This window comes from Cnephaeus nilssonii (assembly GCF_951640355.1).
Source record: "Cnephaeus nilssonii genome assembly, chromosome: 1".
In the NCBI taxonomy this organism is placed as follows: domain Eukaryota; kingdom Metazoa; phylum Chordata; class Mammalia; order Chiroptera; family Vespertilionidae; genus Cnephaeus; species Cnephaeus nilssonii.
The window spans coordinates 73,962,053-73,982,111 of record NC_137072.1 but is presented as its reverse complement, the minus strand read 5'-3'; the positions used below and the strand labels follow the sequence as shown (position 1 = coordinate 73,982,111).

At 38.2% G+C, this 20,059-nt stretch overlaps 1 protein-coding gene across 2 annotated transcripts in view; it reads left to right on the top strand.

Moving 5' to 3' along the window:
- Positions 1 to 20,059, top strand: part of SLC4A4 (solute carrier family 4 member 4) — a 345,037-nt gene that overhangs the window by 289,123 nt on the left and 35,855 nt on the right. For both annotated transcript variants that reach the window (XM_079775045.1, XM_079775044.1), the window contains 2 exons: positions 2,687 to 2,757; positions 10,500 to 10,691. In XM_079775045.1, the coding sequence (XP_079631171.1) occupies positions 2,687 to 2,757; positions 10,500 to 10,691 (263 nt within the window). The remainder of the gene's footprint in view (positions 1 to 2,686; positions 2,758 to 10,499; positions 10,692 to 20,059) is intronic.

Sequence of the window (20,059 nt, the reverse complement as noted above, 5' to 3'; positions counted from 1 at the left end):
TTTCCTCATGGTCTTCATTACCTCTCATTCATTTCACACACAGAAAGCATTGACTATCCTTCCCCCCCCCCACCACCACCACTCCTTGTTTTTATGCAGAGAAAGCGTGTTGCAAAAAGACCTTCACTGCCTTGTGCAGGAAGCTCATAAAATTGCATTGAAGTACCTGGCTCAGGACGAGCAGCTTCCCAGGGCCCATCTAAGTAGTGCCTATGGTTGCTCATATGCTGTTTTCTTCCCAACACTGTCTATTTCAGTTCCAGTCAAGATTCACATCATCTAACACTAGCGTCTGCTCTCCCACCTTGAATTCTGCGGCCACCTGTATCATCTTGATTTTGATAGTTAGCAATGCTGGGTAGGAAAAGAAAGAATGCTGAGCAGGTTTGGGTACCAACTCTACTTCAGATTGACCCTGTAACCCTGGGCAAGAACCCTGGCATAGCGTGGTCCAGAGTCCCACTCAACACAAAAAGGGTATAAAAGTATACCTGCTCTGTGGGCTTGTGTGTTTTTCAGTGAACAAATGGAGTAATGTGAACAATGTGCTTCAAGCCTTTTAGAACAAAATGGTAACAAAAATGTAGGTTTTGTGGAAGATAATTTGCTAACATCGTTCTTTTGGGAGTGGATGCATGTTTGGTTGTATCGCTTGGGCCAAGCGTCCTTTCACCTGTTTTGATTCTTTCTGTGACCTGTAATGAAACAGAGCATAAGCCAACAGACAGTTTGCATGCGTGCTGGTTTTACGGAGGAAATGGGAACGCTCTGGCAGCAGCCAGCTTCAGGTTAAAAATGTAACAGTTCCAGAGCCTTCAAAGGTCAGAATGGATTCTCAAATTGAGAACTAGGACTTAAGCTAAATATTTTCCCTCTTTTTATTTCTTTCCTTACTTCCTTGTGTTCGCCTTTATCTGCTCTCATTCATTTGTGTCTACAAATTAAATGGCCCCTTTCCTAGCTTCTTTTATTGACCGTAAACAAATATTTTTCAGACTTATTGAAGTATAATTGACAAAAACAATTTTAATATACTTAAAGTGTACAACATGATTTCATTTACATATGAATTGTGAAAGGTTTCCCATCAAGTTAATTAACACATCCACAACCTCACATATTTATTTTATTTGATGAGAACACTTAAGTTCTATTCTCAGCAAATTTTAATTAAATAATACAGTATTATTAATTATAGTCACCATGTGTTACATTAGATCCTTAGATCTTATTCATCTTATAGAGAAAGTTCGTATCCTTTTACCAGCCTCTCCCTATTTCCCTACCCCCAGCCCCTGGCCACCACCTTTTTACTCTCTGTTTTTTTGAGTTAGACCTATTTTTTCTTTTCTTAAGATTCTACCTATAAGTGATACCAGGCAGTATTAGTCTTTGTCTTTGGCTCATTTCATTTAACATTAAAGTGCTTCGTGTTTATCCATGTTGCTGCAAATAGCAGGATTTCCTTCTTTTTAAAGATTGAATAATAAACAAATATTTTTGAGTTCCTGTTAGTTAAGTGCCAAACTGGGCAGATTCTGGGGAAACGCCGTGAACAAGACATGCCCCTTCTATTCTTCCCTGATAGAGCTTACATTTGAAAGTTCACAGTCAAATAAACCTGTTTGGTTCTCCTTAAAAACTTATGTAGGCAAGACCTAAACCATGGCAAACTAAAAGGACAGGCTAGGAGCTTGGGGAAGGGGTGGTGCTTAGGGACCAGCAATAATTAGCAATTTGGATGTTAAGTGAACTGTACAACCCTCAAAGACAAAAACCTGGTAATTGTTAATTGCCAGTATTTTCATACATTAGAGATATTCTGAGTAGCAATATATTTTATAGTACAGAAAGCTTCACATATTAGGAAAAAGGCTCATCTGATAAAGAAAACTATTTTAATTATAGAATACCTTTTAAATACTAAATGAAATAGTTGCAAGAGGAGGGTTGGTTTAATAAATTTGGTTCTTTGCAGGTAACATCTACAAATCATGTCAAATTAGATTAAATAATTTTAAAATTTAAATATTCACCCAATTATATGTATATAATTTATTATTTATTTATTACTTTTTTTTTTCCACACATTTTGCAAAGACATTCTTTCTCATACACAGTCCAAACTTACAAAAATTCCCAAGAGGTCGACTCTTACTAGTGAAACTCTAGTTTGTAAGTTTGACTCTACATGAAGGCAGTCATCAACTTGTTAACAGCCATGTCTTCCACCGAAGTATGAAACCCAAAACAAATTTTAATGCCGTCTCATTCAATATTTGCCATGTTTCTTACCAAATTAGAGCATGACAGATGTGTCCAAATTTTTTATTATTTTATCTAGGTGAAAGGTAAATATCTATAATAAGAAAAGCATAATATGCTAATTAGAGTGGATGTCTTTCCAGACGACCTTCCAGATGAAGCTGGGGCTGCAAGGGAAGCCCGGGTCCCGGGTGCCTGAGGGAAGCCGGTGCTGGCAGCCAGGGGAAGGAAGGCCTACTCCTGCATGAATTTCGTGCATCAGGCCTCTAGTGGTTATAATAAAGGAAAATTAATTGTGCCCTTACGTTGTTATTAAAGACATTTGTAATGCCTAGCCCTGCATTTTTAGATGACCATTTCTGCATTTTTTTTTTGTCATTTACATTTTCCTTTTATAGTAAAAATTATCTTTGTCTTACAGTTAATATCTCAGTATCTAATGACACCACATTGGCGCCAGAGGAATTGCCACCTATGTTTCCTACTGACATGGTAAGTGACTTCATATTCCGAGCCACTTGTACACTTGCATATTGTTTACCTTAATTATTATATTCATAATGTGATGTCTCCTGCCACTCAGCAAGCCTAGCCCAAACACGTTGAACACTCAGTGATGGTAGAAGGACAGAAATAATACTTTCCTTGCTCTATTTAGCTTGCTTTTTCTTTTGTGTGTTTTTTTTTTAAAAAAACGGGAGTGAATATTTACTTCTACCGCATGCTTTTTAAACCTGCTTAGGAATTTAACTGCTTAGCCAATTAACTGTCACCTTGAAATATTTTCACAAGGTAAAGGGAGGGGAGTCGAGAAATGAGAGCGTGGTGTCCTCTCTCCGTTCCTAGGACAATGAAGAATCCTTCTGACTGTGTTCTCTTCACTAACACTAAGGGTGATTGTAGCGGGACATTTCCCCTGTCACTTAGAAAAAAACGAGCCTCTGTCACATGATGTCCTTTCCCATGGCAAGTAACCAAGGATCTTTGAGAGACTTGAACTAAGTTTTAAAAATGAGCTGTTTTGCATGGAAGGTCACACACTGGAAGGAGACTTTTGTGCTGGAGAAAAAGAGGAAAGTGCTGTCTCACACTTCCAATTGTGTTCCTCCTACACTGGACATGGACTCTGACCAAAGACTATCAATCTCTCACTTATAAAGACAGGAACCACAGTACCTTGTATTGATAGAGTGCCCATCTCTCAGGAGACCAGAACACTTCTGCAGGTATTACGCACAACATCCCTTTCAAAGACGATGTTTTGTATCTGTCCTGGACAACTCTCACTTGACCCTATTTCTCTCTTGTTTTCATAGTCTGTGGCTCTCTTAACTTTTTAAAAGTTTTCTCTGACTTTCCCCAAACGTAGCCTCTTTTATTCTTCCACACTTGAGTGTGTGTGTGTATGTGCCTATACCTTTTAAAAGCCACATTGAGAAAAGAGTTCAGCTTTTAATCTTTCAGCCAGCCAGCCTATTGCCTGAAAGGATTTGATTAAAAATACAGAGAAAAATACTGTCTTCTAGACTTTAAAGAATTTTAATTAAAATCTAATAAAAATTTAAAAGTATATTTAATTAAAACTGTAAACAATAAAAATTAATAAAACACTCGCTTCCACTGACTTAAAAAGAGATTGTTCCTAACTTAATTATTTTTGTTTAATTAATCAAGGAAAGCTATAAAATTAATGAATTTTTAAGCCCTGTCTTTGGGCAAGACCTGGGGAGACTTAAGTAATTGATATATCGTAATTATAGTCAGATGACACTGTAAGATTCATGGAAAACAAATGGCAGTTTGTGACTGTGATAGAGGATATAAAGGCACCATGATGATTGTAACTTAGCTGCCAATTATAGAGCATCTGCTACCAACAAGGTGTTTCACATGTCTTATAATCATTATAAACCTTAATATGTATTATAATCATTAACACAAACTACCAGGCATGATTATCTCCATTTGCTAGATGAAAGAAACTGAATTTCCCGAAGGTAAGAAATCTTTCTTGCTCTAGGTCACATAGCCATAAATTTGTAGAACAAAGAATTGAAGTGAAGTGTGGGTAGTTCCAAGACTTGTGATATTGGGAACACTGAAGCACCATGATGCTTCAGTGTTTGCAAATTGAAATGTTCACCCTTTCGGTTCCTGTGAGTGCTGTATACTGCAGGGCAGCAGCCCCTTCTGTGTGCATTAATTGCACACCTTAATTAAGTTGTTAAGTTGCTATGTTCAGAGAAAAAATTAGGAAAAAATATGCATATGTGTGTATGTAATTATGAAAGACTAGAGGCCTGGTGCACAAAATTTGTGCATGGGGCGGGCTTCCCCTTAGCCCAGCCTGCACCCTCTCCAATTTGGGACCCCTGAGGGATTAGGCCTAAGCCAGCAGTCAGACATCCCTCTCACAATCTAGGACCGCTGGCTTCTAACTGCTCACCTGCCTGCCTGCCTGATTGCCCCTAACTGACCCCCCCCCCCCGCCATCCTGATCACTCCTAACCACCTCTGCCTGCTGGCCTGGTTGCCCCCAACTGTCCCCCTGCCATACTGTTCGCCCCCAACTGCCCCCCCCATCGCTGGCCTGGTCACCCCCAACTGTCCTCAGCCTGTTGTTCAGTCGTCCATCTGGTTGTTTTGGTTGTGACAGCCCCTGGCTTTTTATATATTAGGATAATGTTTATTCTATTTTCATTTCTCCTTTTCTATCCATATCAATTCCTTTGTATAGCCACACGCGCGCGCACACACACACACACACACACACACACACACACGCACAGACAATATATAGGTAGACAATCTAGAAATGAGTATTGAAGAGATAATATGATCATTATCAGCAATAACTACCATTTTTTAAGCACCTACTAGGGGACAGACTCTTTACATTAATTGTCTATAATCCTTACAATAACTTTGTGAGTTATTACATAACCTGTAATTTATAGACGAAACAGAGGCTTAGAAAGGTTAACTGATCTTCCAAAGGCCATATCACCAGTATATGGTAAAACCAGGATTTGAATTTAGGCTTTCCAACTTCAAAATTTGCCCATTTCCATTCTTTGGGTAATCAAAACAGTGTTTCATGTAGAAGACTTGCAGATATTGAGTTCTCGTGTCAGACTGCCTAGCTTCAAATGCAAGGCTCTACTACTTAACAGCCCATGGAACCTTCTTAGTTTCCCATCTGTAAACTGGTGATGGTAATAGTATATACACCCAAGATACTGAAAGGTGGGGCAAAAGTAGGCTTACAGTTGTCAGTACACAAAACACAAAGTTTATCCTTGAATTTTTATTGATTACCTTTTGCATTATTTTCCATACAAACACCTACAAACCTACTTTTGCTCCACCCTGTATAAGGGTCAAATGAATGAATAGATAGGAAGTAGCACAGTAACTGGCACATATCTCTCAGTCAACGTTAGGCGCCGTTATTATTCTGTTTGGCTGTTATTACCATTCCAGTAGGCCATGCTGCCTCCATAACTCAGATTGATGGAGAGAAGAAACGGAAGCCCCTGCTTCCCACAGGCTGCTGAGACCTCTGTCTGCCCAGCCACGCGAGCTCCACCACCTGAACCTTCACTGTGACGTACAGTCATCAGCAATTAATTTCCTCCTTTTCATTTCAGCCATAATTAGATCACGAGAGAAGGTGCTGTGAAAGTGACACGTAGCGCCAGGCACCAGCCAGACTCCCTCTCCCAGGCCCTGAGAACATCCTGCCAAAGGAAGGAAGGACTTTTCTTTCAGCTTCATTAGCATGAAGACAAGCCTTCTTCTTCCTAGTGATGGGGGTGGGGGGGTGTCTTCAGGGGGAAAGAGCAGGAAAATTGGGGCATTGGAACATTTAGACAGAGATTAGAACTCTAGAATAACCATCCCTCAAGACAAAAGGGCAGGTTTCCCATTATTTTCATTTATTGTTGGATTCATTGTGTCTTTAATTCTTCTTACCTTCGTCGGTTTTCCCATAGATTTCTCCTCTGGTATATTCCTTCAACTCGTAAGCAAAATTCGTTCATAGGTCCCTTTAAGACTTTGAGACCAGCCACAGTTTATCCACCCTGTATATCTAAACAGTAAGCTTTAAGATCTGTTGGCTTCCACTTAGCAGTTCTCAATGGGAGAGACCGGATTTCAAAATCTAATGCCATCTCTTCCGAGGAGGTCATTGAATGGAGCAGGTGGTATTTCTTTTTTTATGTTAGATTCCTTTTTGTTGTTTTTGATTTTTAGTAAAGTGAGGCCTGTCGTAAAATGTGCAGTTCTTATGTGTTCACTGCAATGCATTTTGTCAGTTTTATGCACTCATGTAATCGTCACCCCAAACAAGAACATTCCCCTTATCCCAGAATGCCCCATGGAATGTTCTAGATGTTGTTCTCTGCCCCAGCGTTTGGGCTTTGGGAGATCTTTCTTTTTCTGACTGCTCTGCCCTCAATCTCCAGGGGTCAGATGCCTTAGTCCTCTTCAGTCCAAAGTGCCTGCCTGCATGGCTCCGAGGGTTTTCTCTCAGCTCTCCTGCCCTGCCTCCCATCTGAGGAAAGGGGCTTTCTTGCATTTGGTGGAGACTCTGTGCCTAAGGGGGGATTTCTTGCAGCAATCTGATCTGACCTCCGGCCTTTTCTGTACTACCTGGGCACGTGGCAAAGACTGAGAAAATTTGGTGGGTGGATACAGGCTCCATCTATGCCTAGGGCCCCTCAGAATCCTAATGGGCAGTTAGGCAGCTATTAAAAATTCATTTAAGGTTTGGCTTATTTCTCCTTACCTCCATCTGTAGTTGCTTTATCTTCCACCTGCTACTCTGCCAGGGGTGAGGCCGCCTTTGAAGGCTTTGTAACTTTTTGGAATTAATTTAGGTTTCTTTGCATCCTCATCTCTGGTGGATGTTTAAAAATTATGATTTTATAGCTTATCCAGCTGTGATGGTATCCTGCAACTTCCTATATCTTAACTAATTAGTTTTGATATTTTACAATAATACATATAATACATGTATTATTTTACAATAATACATATAATGCATTTGAAGTGCAAATGCATCCTGTCCATCATAAAATAAGATTGTCGATTACTGCAAAGCTGACTCACCCAATGCAGGGAAGAACCCTAAATGAGTACATGTACTACTTAACCTTGACACTTTCATTTATAGCATTACCATCATTTATATATATTTAAAAAGGCATATAGTTTACCAGTCTATACTCAAAGAGAGCAATGTAGAATTTTTAGTTTTTCAATTATTTTTATTTTTATTTTTTACTTATTGTATTACCCAGAAAAGCATATCATGTCTACATGGAGATGCTGTTAATCATGGGACTAAGAAGTATTATAGTCTCATATATTCTGCTTGGCAGCCAGACATGAAAGCAAAAGTGCTCTGATTTGATATACCTTCTGGGCAATTCGAGGAGTGAACATTCATTTCGATAGGAAATGGAATGTCATATTTATCTTCTTGTGCGTAGCGTCCTTATGCTTTTCTTTCATTGAGAAAGATAAGTGCAGAAACCACTCTGTCCTTAAATCTCCTTGAAGATTACATGTGCTTAGCTTTTAAACTATTATGGAACATGTAAAACATGCACTAAAGTAGAGAGCATGGCACAGTGAAACCCACATACCTATGACCTAGCTTCAGAGACTGTCAACATTCTGCCCATCCTCTCATCTAGCCCCCTTTTGTGATTGGAGAGGATGCTGTAGTATTTTAAATGTTGAAATTAATCTTTTAGTATACATTCTACTTTTAAGAGTTAGAAACAAATCCACTTAATATAAACAGGGTCTCTAGAAAATGAGATCCAGAGAAATAGACTAAAATCTTTTTCTGTGATCTTGACCTTAGTTAAAAACACCAGAAACTTGGCCCCATTTTCTTTACATTTTTTTTTTCTCACTTCCCATTTACACGGACAATCTGCTTTGACCCACCTGGTCCACTCACTGTCAGTCCCTCCACATGGTGAGCACTCAGTAAGGTTTGAATAAAGGACTTAATGGATAAGTGAATGAAGCATTGTGTGTACGCAAGAAAACATCTATCATTTCACATACATGTGTATAGTTTTCACTTCAACCTGAATCTCTGTAAGAAAATCAATAAAACTTCCTGTTGGGATTGTTTTAATGAAGCCTACCTCTTTGGGAACTCTAGTTATAAAAAAGCATTCTGGCACTGGCTGGGTGGTTTGCTTGGAGCCTCATCCCATACACCAAAAGGTTGTGGCTACATACCTAGGTTGCCGGTTCGATCCCAGGTTGGGCCCATATACGGGAAGCAACTAATGGATATTTCTCACTCACATTGATGTTTGTTTGTGTTGTTTTGTGTGTGTTTTTTTTTAATTCAAAGATAATTTAAAAAGAGACTCTCTCTTTCTCCCTTCCTCTCCCTTTAAAGTCAAAATCAATAAAAACATATCCTCAGGTGGCAATTGAAAAAAAAAAGTCATTCTGCCGATATAAAAGACCCAAACTGAAATTATAGTAAATATTTGCTGATTTTAAAACAAAGAAATCTGTTACCTATTATGACCCCTAAACTTTAAATGTATTCTGCTGAAAACATCCATTTGCAGAAATTTGAAAAAAACAAAATGAGACATGATTAATCAACTCTCAGAAGCAGAATTTGATAAAGGAGTAATTATGCAATGCAGATGTTTTTAAGTTGAAGCTAATACAGAAAAAAATATTTCAGGGGATGATTTAGAGTTTATTTTTGTTGTTGTTGTAAAAGAAAAGTGTGAGCACTTTACATGTTGAGTTCCATAAAAATATAGCACTCTTCATGTCCAGAAAGTCTTCTTTTATATGTATGATCTTTTTTGACTAGATCACTCCTATCAACATATCAAGAGAATTCACTGAGCAGTAAATGGTATTGAGGATGCATTTGGTTTGAGGTAGAACTCTTGCTTCCAAAGGACAGGAGAAATTTACCTTTCCACACTTATTTGCAAGGTATCCTCAAATAGCTCTTCTGTTTACACATAATATACCCACTAGCCCTGTACCCAAGAGGAAGTCCAATATCATGGTGTCGGCAGATTCAGTATCTGGTTCGGATGTGCTTTCTAGCTCACAGACAGCCTTCTCCTCACTGTGTCCTCATATGGCAGAAGGGGCAAGGGAGCTCTCTGGGGTCCCTTTTATAAGGACACTGATCCCATTCATGGAGGCTCCACCTTAGGGAATTGGGTTTCAACATTGAGTTTTAAGGGAGCCCAAATATTCAGTCAGTAGCACCCCATTAGTGTGGTCAGTAATTGGCTTCAGTAACATTCCAGGTGAGGTAGCTCTTCGGCTGAAGGCAATTCTCTAGGGAAGCGGGGAGCTGTGAGCTGGTGGCAGCTAAAACTCAGAGCAGCTGGGGATGGGTGCATTGGCCTATTCATTACCTTAGCAAAAGGATTCTCCTGCATAGTAGAAACAGAAAACAGGAACAGGAGTGAGCTGTTCTTGAGGAGCACAACACTGACAACATGACAGCAACTTATGAGAAGGAAATCTGAAAATTGACCTTTGAGCTTGAGGCCATGTAATGTAGGGCTGGATGGATATCCCATACACAACACCACAGCCCATTACCGCATGTTCCAATGAGGGACACTCATGATGCAGACCTGGAGTCAACAAGAAAAAAGGTATATTTTATTAGGATGTACATTGAAAAAGCAGGGTCCATCAACATGTTATAGTTGTATTCCTTAATTTTCCAACTCTATTTATTTAGAAAACAAATAGCTCATTTGTGAAAATGTTGGGTACATGAGTAGTTAACAACATTTTTTAGTGCATTAAAAGCTTGAAGCATAAGGAGCTGCTCACTACAAAAGTAAGTACTTTTGAACAACCGTGTTTCAGACTCTCACGTTTTGTGACAGGATATTGTGCCTCAATGTTCTCTCAGGAAGACTGATGGGAAAGAAGGACTTGGTTTGAACAAATAGGTGACTGTCAGGCTGTAGCTCAAAGTAGGTAACAGACTGTGACATTCTCATTGTATTTTCAATAACTGCCAGCCTCCTGGGCACCCGTACTTGTTATCCCATTAACATCTCACCCAGTTTCACCCTGCAACAGTGGCCTCCAGACTGTTTTACAGAGACTTTTAGCATAATCCCTATGGGCCCATCAAGTAGAAAAGCTTTTGATGTGTCAGTGTGCTCTAGAAAAATGTTCACGTTTTTCTTCTTCAGTACTACAATGCTACTTTTGACTGGGCACTTTTGTCGAAGAAGGAGTGTTTGAAATATGGAGGCCAGCTTGTGGGGAGCAACTGCGATTTTGTTCCTGATGTCACACTCATGTCTTTCATCCTCTTTCTGGGCACCTACACCACTTCCATGGCTCTGAAAAAATTCAAAACCAGTCGTTATTTTCCAACCATGGTAAGTACTTGAGCTTTAAGTAATTTTCATTGAATTTACACTGTATCAACCATGATTCAATTTTATGTAAGGAAAAGGGCACCTGTAATTCAACCTTTCCAATGTAATTTTGTGTATTTAAAAAATTGCTTTCCAGTCTTTTTCCATAGGCATATGTATTTTTAAAATAATTATAGTCCAGCTTTGGAAAACCTTCCACAGAGTTTGTTCACATAATTCTGTCATAAATTCTGACAGTCATAATTCTGACTGTACTAAAATGAAAAAGTGGAGCATAGTCTATGTAAAAATTCACAAGTTAAGAAAATACCTTTTAAATCCATAGTGTTTGAGTATGTAAGCAAAAACTCATTTCATATTAATCAGGAATTTTTATGTAGAATTTCTTGCTCATCAGATGTCCATTTGAATATTTTAATAGTTTAATTATGAGCTGTGGGAGGAAACTTAAACTGTGTTGTTACACAAGTATTGGCATAAGATATGAGTGTTACCTTAGCCAAACTTTCCATCCCATAATAATGAATGTCGTGGTATGGAAAAACAGATGATTGAGTTGGGTTGTGCAGACATCCTGTCTCCCATTAATATGCTTGGGTGAACGTAAAGTCACAACTGTGATTCTTTGAGACAGTACAAGATAAGATCAACATTTAGTTAATGGCATTTTGTGTGTGTGGTGTGTTTTTTTTTTGTTGTTGTTGTTTTTTTACCGGAAGAATAAAACTAAGATAATCCTTTGTTTCACAGTTCAGTTCTCAGTGTTTAGGATGTCAGATTCTTAGGTAATCTTGATAATACCTGACTTTTATCAGTGAACTGCTCTATACTGGAATTTCATGAAATCTTTCCTCTGGTGTTTTGTATACAAGGAATGGAAGAATTTAAAAGACAGGAGATGCATTTGAGGAAGTTGCTTTTTTCAATGCCTAGGAAATGAAACTTAAAATTAATACTTTGACTCTTTGATTCTTCTTATAAAACTGAAAATAAAGGGGTAGGTTGGTAATTGTCTTAGTCTATGTGAGGTACTGTAACAGAATGTTGTAGAATGGGAGGCTTATAAACAACAGACATTTATTTCTCACAGTTCTGGAGGCTGGGAAATCCAAGATTAGAAGCCATCATGGTTGGGTGAGGGCCCTGTTTCTGGTTAATAGCCATCGCTTTTTTGCTGTGTCCTCATGTGGTCAAAGGGCTAGGAATCAATTTAGTGTCTCTTTTATAAAAATACTAATCTCATTCATAAAGCCTTCACCCTGATGACCTAAGCACAATCCAAGGCTCCACCTCCTCATACCATCTTCTTTGGGGGGTTAGGATTTCAATATATGGACTTTGGGGGGACACACATTCAGACCACTGCAATAAATGAAATGTTTTGAACTAGTTGACCCAAGGAATGAAAAATTTCCTCAAAGTTGAAATGTAGAAAGAAGAATTCAACTTAGTCCCCCTAAAATCGACACCACAAACTGGTGGTCCACAGGCAGAATTCAGCCCCCAGCCATTCTTTATTTGTACACACACATACACACACTTCAGGCCTTAGGGGGTCTGTACTTCGCAGGTAGTTATTGTCCTCACAACTCTGTATTGTCTAAGACTTGGCTACTTCACACATTCAGATTAACTGCCTGTCCCTGAGATGTTTCAGCTTGTAACACCTTCACACCCTGGGAAATATGCTTACTTGACCTACCTCTTCAAGGGTGAAAGTTTCCTATAGAACAGATTCCTGAGGAAAGGTCTTTTAGGATGATTTCTTCTCTATTGAGGCTTTTTTCTTTCTTAATTATTAATTCACTGGGCATCTTGGGAATCATCATCCACTTTCCAAAGTCTGATATTTAGACATAGTGGGTGGAAAAGTGAAAAATTTGTGAAGCAATCGTAATTAACAGAATAAACTAATTTCAACCTTAAGATGAATAGAGATAATTTTAACTGTCTTTATAGACATTACCTTTTTTCTCCCAGCAATAATTTCCAAATTGAAAATAGCTCTTCAGATTTAAAGAAATTTTGCCCTTAGGAGAATCCAAGCAGGTAATTTCTCAGCCATTGATAAATGCTCTTGAAAAAGTCATGAATATGTGAAAATAGAATAATGATGCATTTGTAGTTACCATTCCTGTTAAGAAGGTTCTCAGCATAGTTGAGAATTGTATATACCAAATCATACAGTAAACAGGAGGAGAACACATATGTTATTTCTAAGAAGCAATGTTCAAGTGTGTGGGCTTTCAGACTTTCCTCTTCTTACTTCACAGCTAAATGGTAACAATACATACATAAATTCACACATACATACATGAATAATAAGTAAAAAATTTTTCTTGTTCATTTGCTAAAATATGTTTTTAGTTAAGCCAGGGGTGGGAAACATCCAGCTCTCAAGCCTTATAAGGCCCATGAAATCCTTTGGTCTGGCATGCCAAAGCATTAGGGGTGAGTTAATTAAATGTTTGATCAAATATATCAGGCTAATTTTTAAGTTGATAATTTTGTATGGCCTGCGAATGATGTTATAAATATCTTAATAGCCGTTGGCAGAAAAAAGGTTCCCACCCCTGATTTAAGCTATCATTTAGAAGGATGGTCTAAATAGGGTAGGAGCAGACAGGATTATAGATTCTTACACTTACATATTATATTCTACAATTAAAACTTATATGCTTAAACATGATAAATTAGATAGTCCTTAATTGTTGGGACAATAATTAAGCCTATTACTATTTTCTCACTCACACCAACAAGAAACCTCTGAAATCTCCAAATGTTAATACTAAATGGCAGTACCCTGGTCTTACGAAACACCCCATTTTCCTGTAACTTTCGCAGTCATGTCTCTTTTGTACTCATTTCAAAACATTTGTATGAATTATTAATCAATTAAGACTGACTGTAAATTGCTGGAGAACGGTTGTACTTCTCTTTTATTCCAGACATATCAATCAGCAAAATGTTGGATGCAGATTAGATGCTCAATACTTGACTCATGGAAACCAGTCAAGTAGATACACGCTGCATTCTATGAAAAGAGCACAGATGTAGGAACACAGAAGCTATAGAGTCTAGTTCCAGTACTGCCATTGACTAACATGTACCCTTTCCTAGAAAACTGGACTTAGGTGAGGTTAGGTTTAGGGAAACCATAGGGAGAGTGTAGTGTCCAGTGCTTATAGCAGTGGGGTTGTTACTATCCCCACCCCAAAGGATGTGGAAAGGAAGTGACTGCTGGAACCTGGAAGAAGAGGGAAGGGTAGAGAGAGCTGTCTTGAGAGGCACTGTGACTTTGGATAGAGAGATGTAGCCAGTGTGAGGCAGCCTCACTGGGATACATTGAAGGGAATCAGTACTCTGATCTCTCTCTTCCCTCTGATGGCCTGTCCAGGTTGCCATGCACTAAACCCATCTGGAATCCATAGAGCAAAGGAGCTCATTGTAGACCACGTAGGTCAGCCTCCCAATGCAGAGAGCATGGTGGAAAGGCATAGAACATAGATCTGTTTTGACAAAAGGTGGTATCCATTGCATTTGCCTCTCCAAGTTTTTTTTTTTAAGTCAAATTAACCTCATTACAGTCCCCTAAATTATCCCGCTATAATCTCTTTTCTTTATATTTATACTTCTGTTTCCCCAGTTCAGTTCCTCATTACTTTTGCCTAGACTAGAGTCAGTTACCCATCAGTATGAACACTTACGATGAAAGAATTCTCCTTTGCTAGTATGGCTCTCAGGAATTCAATTTGTATATCAGTCATTTCCAGAGAATCCGAATGCTCAGTAGATGTGGGTGGAATTTCAGTATTCCATCGTGCCTCTGTTCTTGTTGGAGGGATGCATCAGTCTGCTGTCTCACACAGTAACTGGTCTGTTACATCAGCCTCATCTCTTTAGTCAAAGTCTTTTAGTATCAAAACATCACAGCTTAATCTGTGATCTTCTGTGGCAGATGGCTCAGGGCATTAAACATAAAATATTCTTCCAGAATCCCATTCAAGCAAGTGACCATAAGCATGGAACAAAAATGCCATCACGGCACATCTGCTGGCAAAATGAAAGCAGAAGCTTAAAGACAGAGTAGAACTGTGATGAGTAGAATTTATAAAACTATAGAGCCCTCAGAATTAGGCAAAATTATTGGTACTTTAATATGTCAAATTCAGTGTGGCCAGCTAATGTATGTAATTGACATGAAAATGCCTTTCTTAAGGAACTGTTTAATTTTCTCTTTTTCCTCTTAGAATAAGTAACAATTTGAACCCTCACATGAATTAATGTAATGGTAAGATTCTTTGTAAATAATGCATTCTAGTTGTAATAGTCATTTAAGTAAATAAAATCAGTAGATTCCAGGTGAAATTTATGAAACCTTCTATGCTTTATTTAGATGAAATTTAAGCAGAAAGTTCTTTGATGTCTGTATTTAGAAAACAAAACAGTATTCTGTATCATATAATATCGTATAATACTTTCAAAATGGAAAAAAATATTGTAACTTTGTGCTTGACACAATACTAGGATACAAAGACAAGTTAATCCATGGACCTAACACATAGTTGGAACTTTATATTTGTTGAATAAGTTAGATTTTTGGATTTTGAAATGATAATGACCCATTTTGATCCTCTTGCCACATTCGTGATTATGACCTCCTGTGGGATCACACTTTGGTGACTTCTTTGACTTAAGTAAGCTGATGGTGGTCTTTGAGGACTGGTTTTATGGATGAGATAAAAGTATATGGCTTCAGAAATGTGAGTGAAAACATAATGAGCATTTTAGTTAGGTGATGCATTTGGTTTTTATCCATATACCACACAGGAGAGACTAGAATTCCACAATTGGCTTATATTTTTGGAAACATGTTTTTTGTTTGACATTTTGGCCTGTGACAATTCTATTAAAGTTTGATGAGTTTAGTTTATAAACAACTCTATAAAAATCTGGTGACACCTCTATTCTATTTCCTTTTTATCTCAGAAAGCTGTCAAACAAAAATAAGTAATATATCAAGAAATAAGTAAGAAATAATGGGCATATATTATATGTCTAGTGTTACTAATACTGGGTGACATTTGGCAGGTTATTGAAACTCATTCAGAAAATAACTTTGCTGTCAGTGAAGGAGAAACAGATTTTCAAATTCTTGTGTTATTTTGTACCAAGAAATGTAATTTTTAAAGTCAAGGACACTTGATTTTAATTCAAAAATCTTTTCTATATTTTATTTTCTTAACAGTGACAAAGGGATATTTAGGTGTAAATACAGCGTAATCCAGTAAACATTTGACAAAGATTACAACTACTTCAGTTCTTATGGACATTTGACCCCCCAAAAAAGTAGTCAACTTAAGTTGACCCCTAAGAAAAATAAGGTTGGGAGCACTGATTGGCCATATCACTTTGTGAGAGCTTTAATGGCAGCATAAAGGCAGTGTGTGGATAGAAGTAATTTGACCCTGGTAGCTTGTTGGTTCTAAGCACTTTCAGCTTACTTGTCCATCATAGAAAAGTCACCAGCATTGAAATCCACACCTTAACACAAAATGGCCTCCTATTCCATTCCAGATTGTCTAATTTATACCCAAGACTTACTAATTGGTTATTTTTTAATTTTTATATTTGTACCTTAATACAAATTATAAAACCATCTTTTATAGCCCAAGAACCCTTTATTATGATTATTTTGGGGATATATAAGACCCTATTAGAGGGTCAAGAAATTTTTATAATTAGGCCTAACCATTGAATTTTAGTGTTAGGACTTTGACTACCACCTAATCCAACATTGCTGCCTAATTCCTAACGAGTTTTCACCGGTGGGCTGCCTGAATCTTTTTGGAACAGGGACATCAGGTCTCCGAAGGCATTCTTGATAGAAATATAGACCTGCCTTTCTACAGCCTCTGTCCTCGGGGTCTGCTCCTCCCTCTGAAGCTGCACAGAACATATTTAGTCTTTCTTTCCTAGGACACAGTTTGCATCTTTGAAGACCGTTTCTTCCCACAACTTCTTGAGGACTACAGTCATTTTTCATGTGATGTGTTTGCAGACTCCTGTTCCTCTGTTTATACTCTTTTGGTTCAACTCCAGATTTTCAGTTTCAGTGTAGAATAAAGTGACCAGACCGGGCCATCGTATTTCCCATGGGATTTGATCATTTGCTTCTGGCACACACTCATTTGGTTCCTTGTTCTACTGCTCAGTTTTAAGGCAGGATGGCAGAAGAGGCCTGTGATTGCTGAGATCTCTTTAGCATCCCTGCTGAACCACTTCATCAGGCCTACTCCCCTCTGTCCATGCTTGGAAAACTTTATTTTTTTTTTTCCTGGTAGATTTCCGTTGGCAACTTCTAAGCCCCACCCAGATAAATTGTCCAAATGAATTCCCTTGTTTGTTCCCCCAAATCTCTCTGACTCTGGAACTTAAGGCATTAAAATACCGGAGTCTAAATCAGATTTTCCTTTTATTGAATTCTAATTATAGTAGGTATTATTAATTCAAAGTACAGTGTATTATGATTGCTATACTGATGTCAGTGCTTATTTCTTCTACAGTGCTTTATAGCATTGGCTTCTAGGAGCTCAAATGTCAGAGTTTTCATGGTATGGTGTGCCTTTTCATGATTGCCAAAAGGCACGTATTTTTGTTTGGCTTACTTTTTGTTCATCTAGAATAAATGCTTTTTACACAGTTGTTTTTAGCATTTTCCAAGCACCAGAATCATGAGAGGAATTGACATCGCAAATTAATGTTTATTGAGGACCCACGGGTGCCTGCTGCTCTACCAGCTCCATCCACGGGAACTGCTCTGCAGGCTCACAGCCTTTCCCCCAGTTAATGCAGGAGCAGCTGCAGGCCTCGCAAAGGGGAAACTCAGTGTCCTCTGTGGCTTCAGAGGAAACAAATTCATTTTCCCTGTAAATCAACCAGCTTCTCACTGTGGCGTCTCGATGATTATGACTCTCTTAATAATTAATAAAGTATCCTCCTTCATGAATATGTTTATAATAGATTTGTTAGGTTGTTTTTCCCAAGAACAAGAGAACAGCTTATGGCTATTTGAATTTCTTTTCCAATCCACTTAATTTCTTCTTTGCTTTGGTAGTTTATTTTAGCTGGTTGCTTTTTACTGGATTAATTGAGATATTCTGTAATTAATTATGCAGAGTCAGAAGTATTTTTCTTTTTATAATTAAAAAGATGGTAAAAAATAAAAGTAAAAAGCTCAAAACCAGGGTGATCTATATATAAAAGGCTAATATGCTAAAGTGTCGGACCATCCGACTGGTCGCTATGACCCACACTGACCACTAGGGGGAAGACACTCAATGCAGGAGCTGCCGAGCTGCAGTGACTTGGCAGCAGCGGTTCTCAGGTGACGCACCCCGAAACCAGGGAGGAGGGAGCCCGATTCCTTGCGGGGCCGTGCGATTCTACCTTCGGACACGGGTTATGTTGCTGGGGCACTGTTGGTGCCGAATCTGGTTTACTGCACACTTGCCTTTGTGTTCCACACCCTGTATAATAGCAGCTTTACAGAGTGCCCTCTCGCACTTCGGGACCTTTTGGGGGATGTCGGAGAGCTGGTTTTCTTCACCATTCAGTCTCCCTGTGTCTTTTGTTTGAGCATTTAATACATTTACATTTAAAGTAATGATTCATAGGTATGCAGTTACTGCCATGTTATCATTCATATGTTTAAAACTTTTTCTTCTTCTTAAAGAAGTCCCTTTAACATTTCTTGTAATACTGCTTTTGTAGTAATGAACTCCTTTAGCTCTTTTGTGTCTGGAATGAGTTATCTTAATTTGTGTTTCACTTAGGTTGTAATAGTTTATATTCCTAGGATATGGAAGCTTGAGCCTAGAGATACTTAGCATTTGATTTGATAGTCACCTATAAGAATTTGTCCAAGTTAGGTTTGAGGCCTCTGAATTCACAGGATTGGGCATGAAATCTTGTGCAAACAGCTTTTCTCATGAAAACTTTTGCACTTATAATCATTACCAGTAATAGCTAGTAGTGAATTAGGAAGTATTAGGAACTATACATTTGTAATTTTATACACACACACACACACACACACACATATGTGTGTGTGTGTACATATATGGATAGAGATATATTGACACATAAAAAGGTGCTGTTTTGTAGTGTTTGAAAGAGATCAAGTTTGATGAAAATGAAAGGTAAAATAAATTTTAAAATGGAAGGAAATTCACATGTTTCTTTTCTAAATGTGTTTGCAAATGTAAGAGGGGCTCAAAGAAAGCAATTCTATTTCCTTAAAGTCAGACTCAGAGCTCCTGTTACGCAGGTCCTGGAATGTATTTGATAAGCTATATGTACTCCGTGCTGGACAGTTTTAGGATGCTTTCTAGTTCTGCGGTCAGTTTTGCCTCGTTCAAATTAAACTAACTTTTTAGTGTAGGGTAGGACCTGAATAGTCTGCTAAGACAGCACCCCTACCTGCATCTTCTAATTAGAGCATTTAGAGTTGAATAAAAAGTGGCCTGGGAAAAATAAATTTCCTTGACTATGAGTTTAAACTGGATCCAGTATCTTAGAAATGAGTGTCTTACAATAAACACTCTCCGGGAGTGAATTCTGCTGTAACTGAACTGAATAGTATAATTTAAGTGGAAGGAAAGGGAAATAGAAGTATATTATACAGAACACATCACCCTGGCTGTGCTTTTTAATGAGGTTAAGCAACATTATTACCATTTATCAATGGACACTTACCAAAACTGAGTATCTTTTTCCCCCATAAATTGTAAGAAATGTATTCCTGAAGGTTATCAGCATTTGTTCTTTTAGCTGCTTTTATACTTAAAATTCAATAATACCACACTTGACCAGAATGCCTTTGCCAAGGGGCTATCTCAGGTTTATATATCGATATATAAATTTGGGAAATAATAACCATACTAAAATAGATAAACTATTTATTTATGTTAGTTATTAGTTTCCCATGGAGGCAATATCAAATTACTACAAACATGATGGCTTAAAACAACACAAACCTATTGTCTTGAGATCTGGAGGTCAGAGTCTGAAATGGGTCTACATGGGCTAACATCAAGGTCCTGGCAGGGCTGTGTTCCTTCTGAAAGCTCTGATGGAAAATGTATTTCCTTGCCTTCTCTGACTTCCAGAGACTGCCCACATTTCTTGGCTTGTGGACCCTTTTCTCCATCTTCAAAGCCAACAATGGCCTGTCAAATCTTTCTCACCTGTATCCCTCTGACACGGACTCGCCTGCCTCCCTCTTTCACTTATGAGCACCCTTGTGATTTCACTGGACCCATCATCATAATACCAGATCATTTTTCCAATCTCAAGGTCAGCTGATT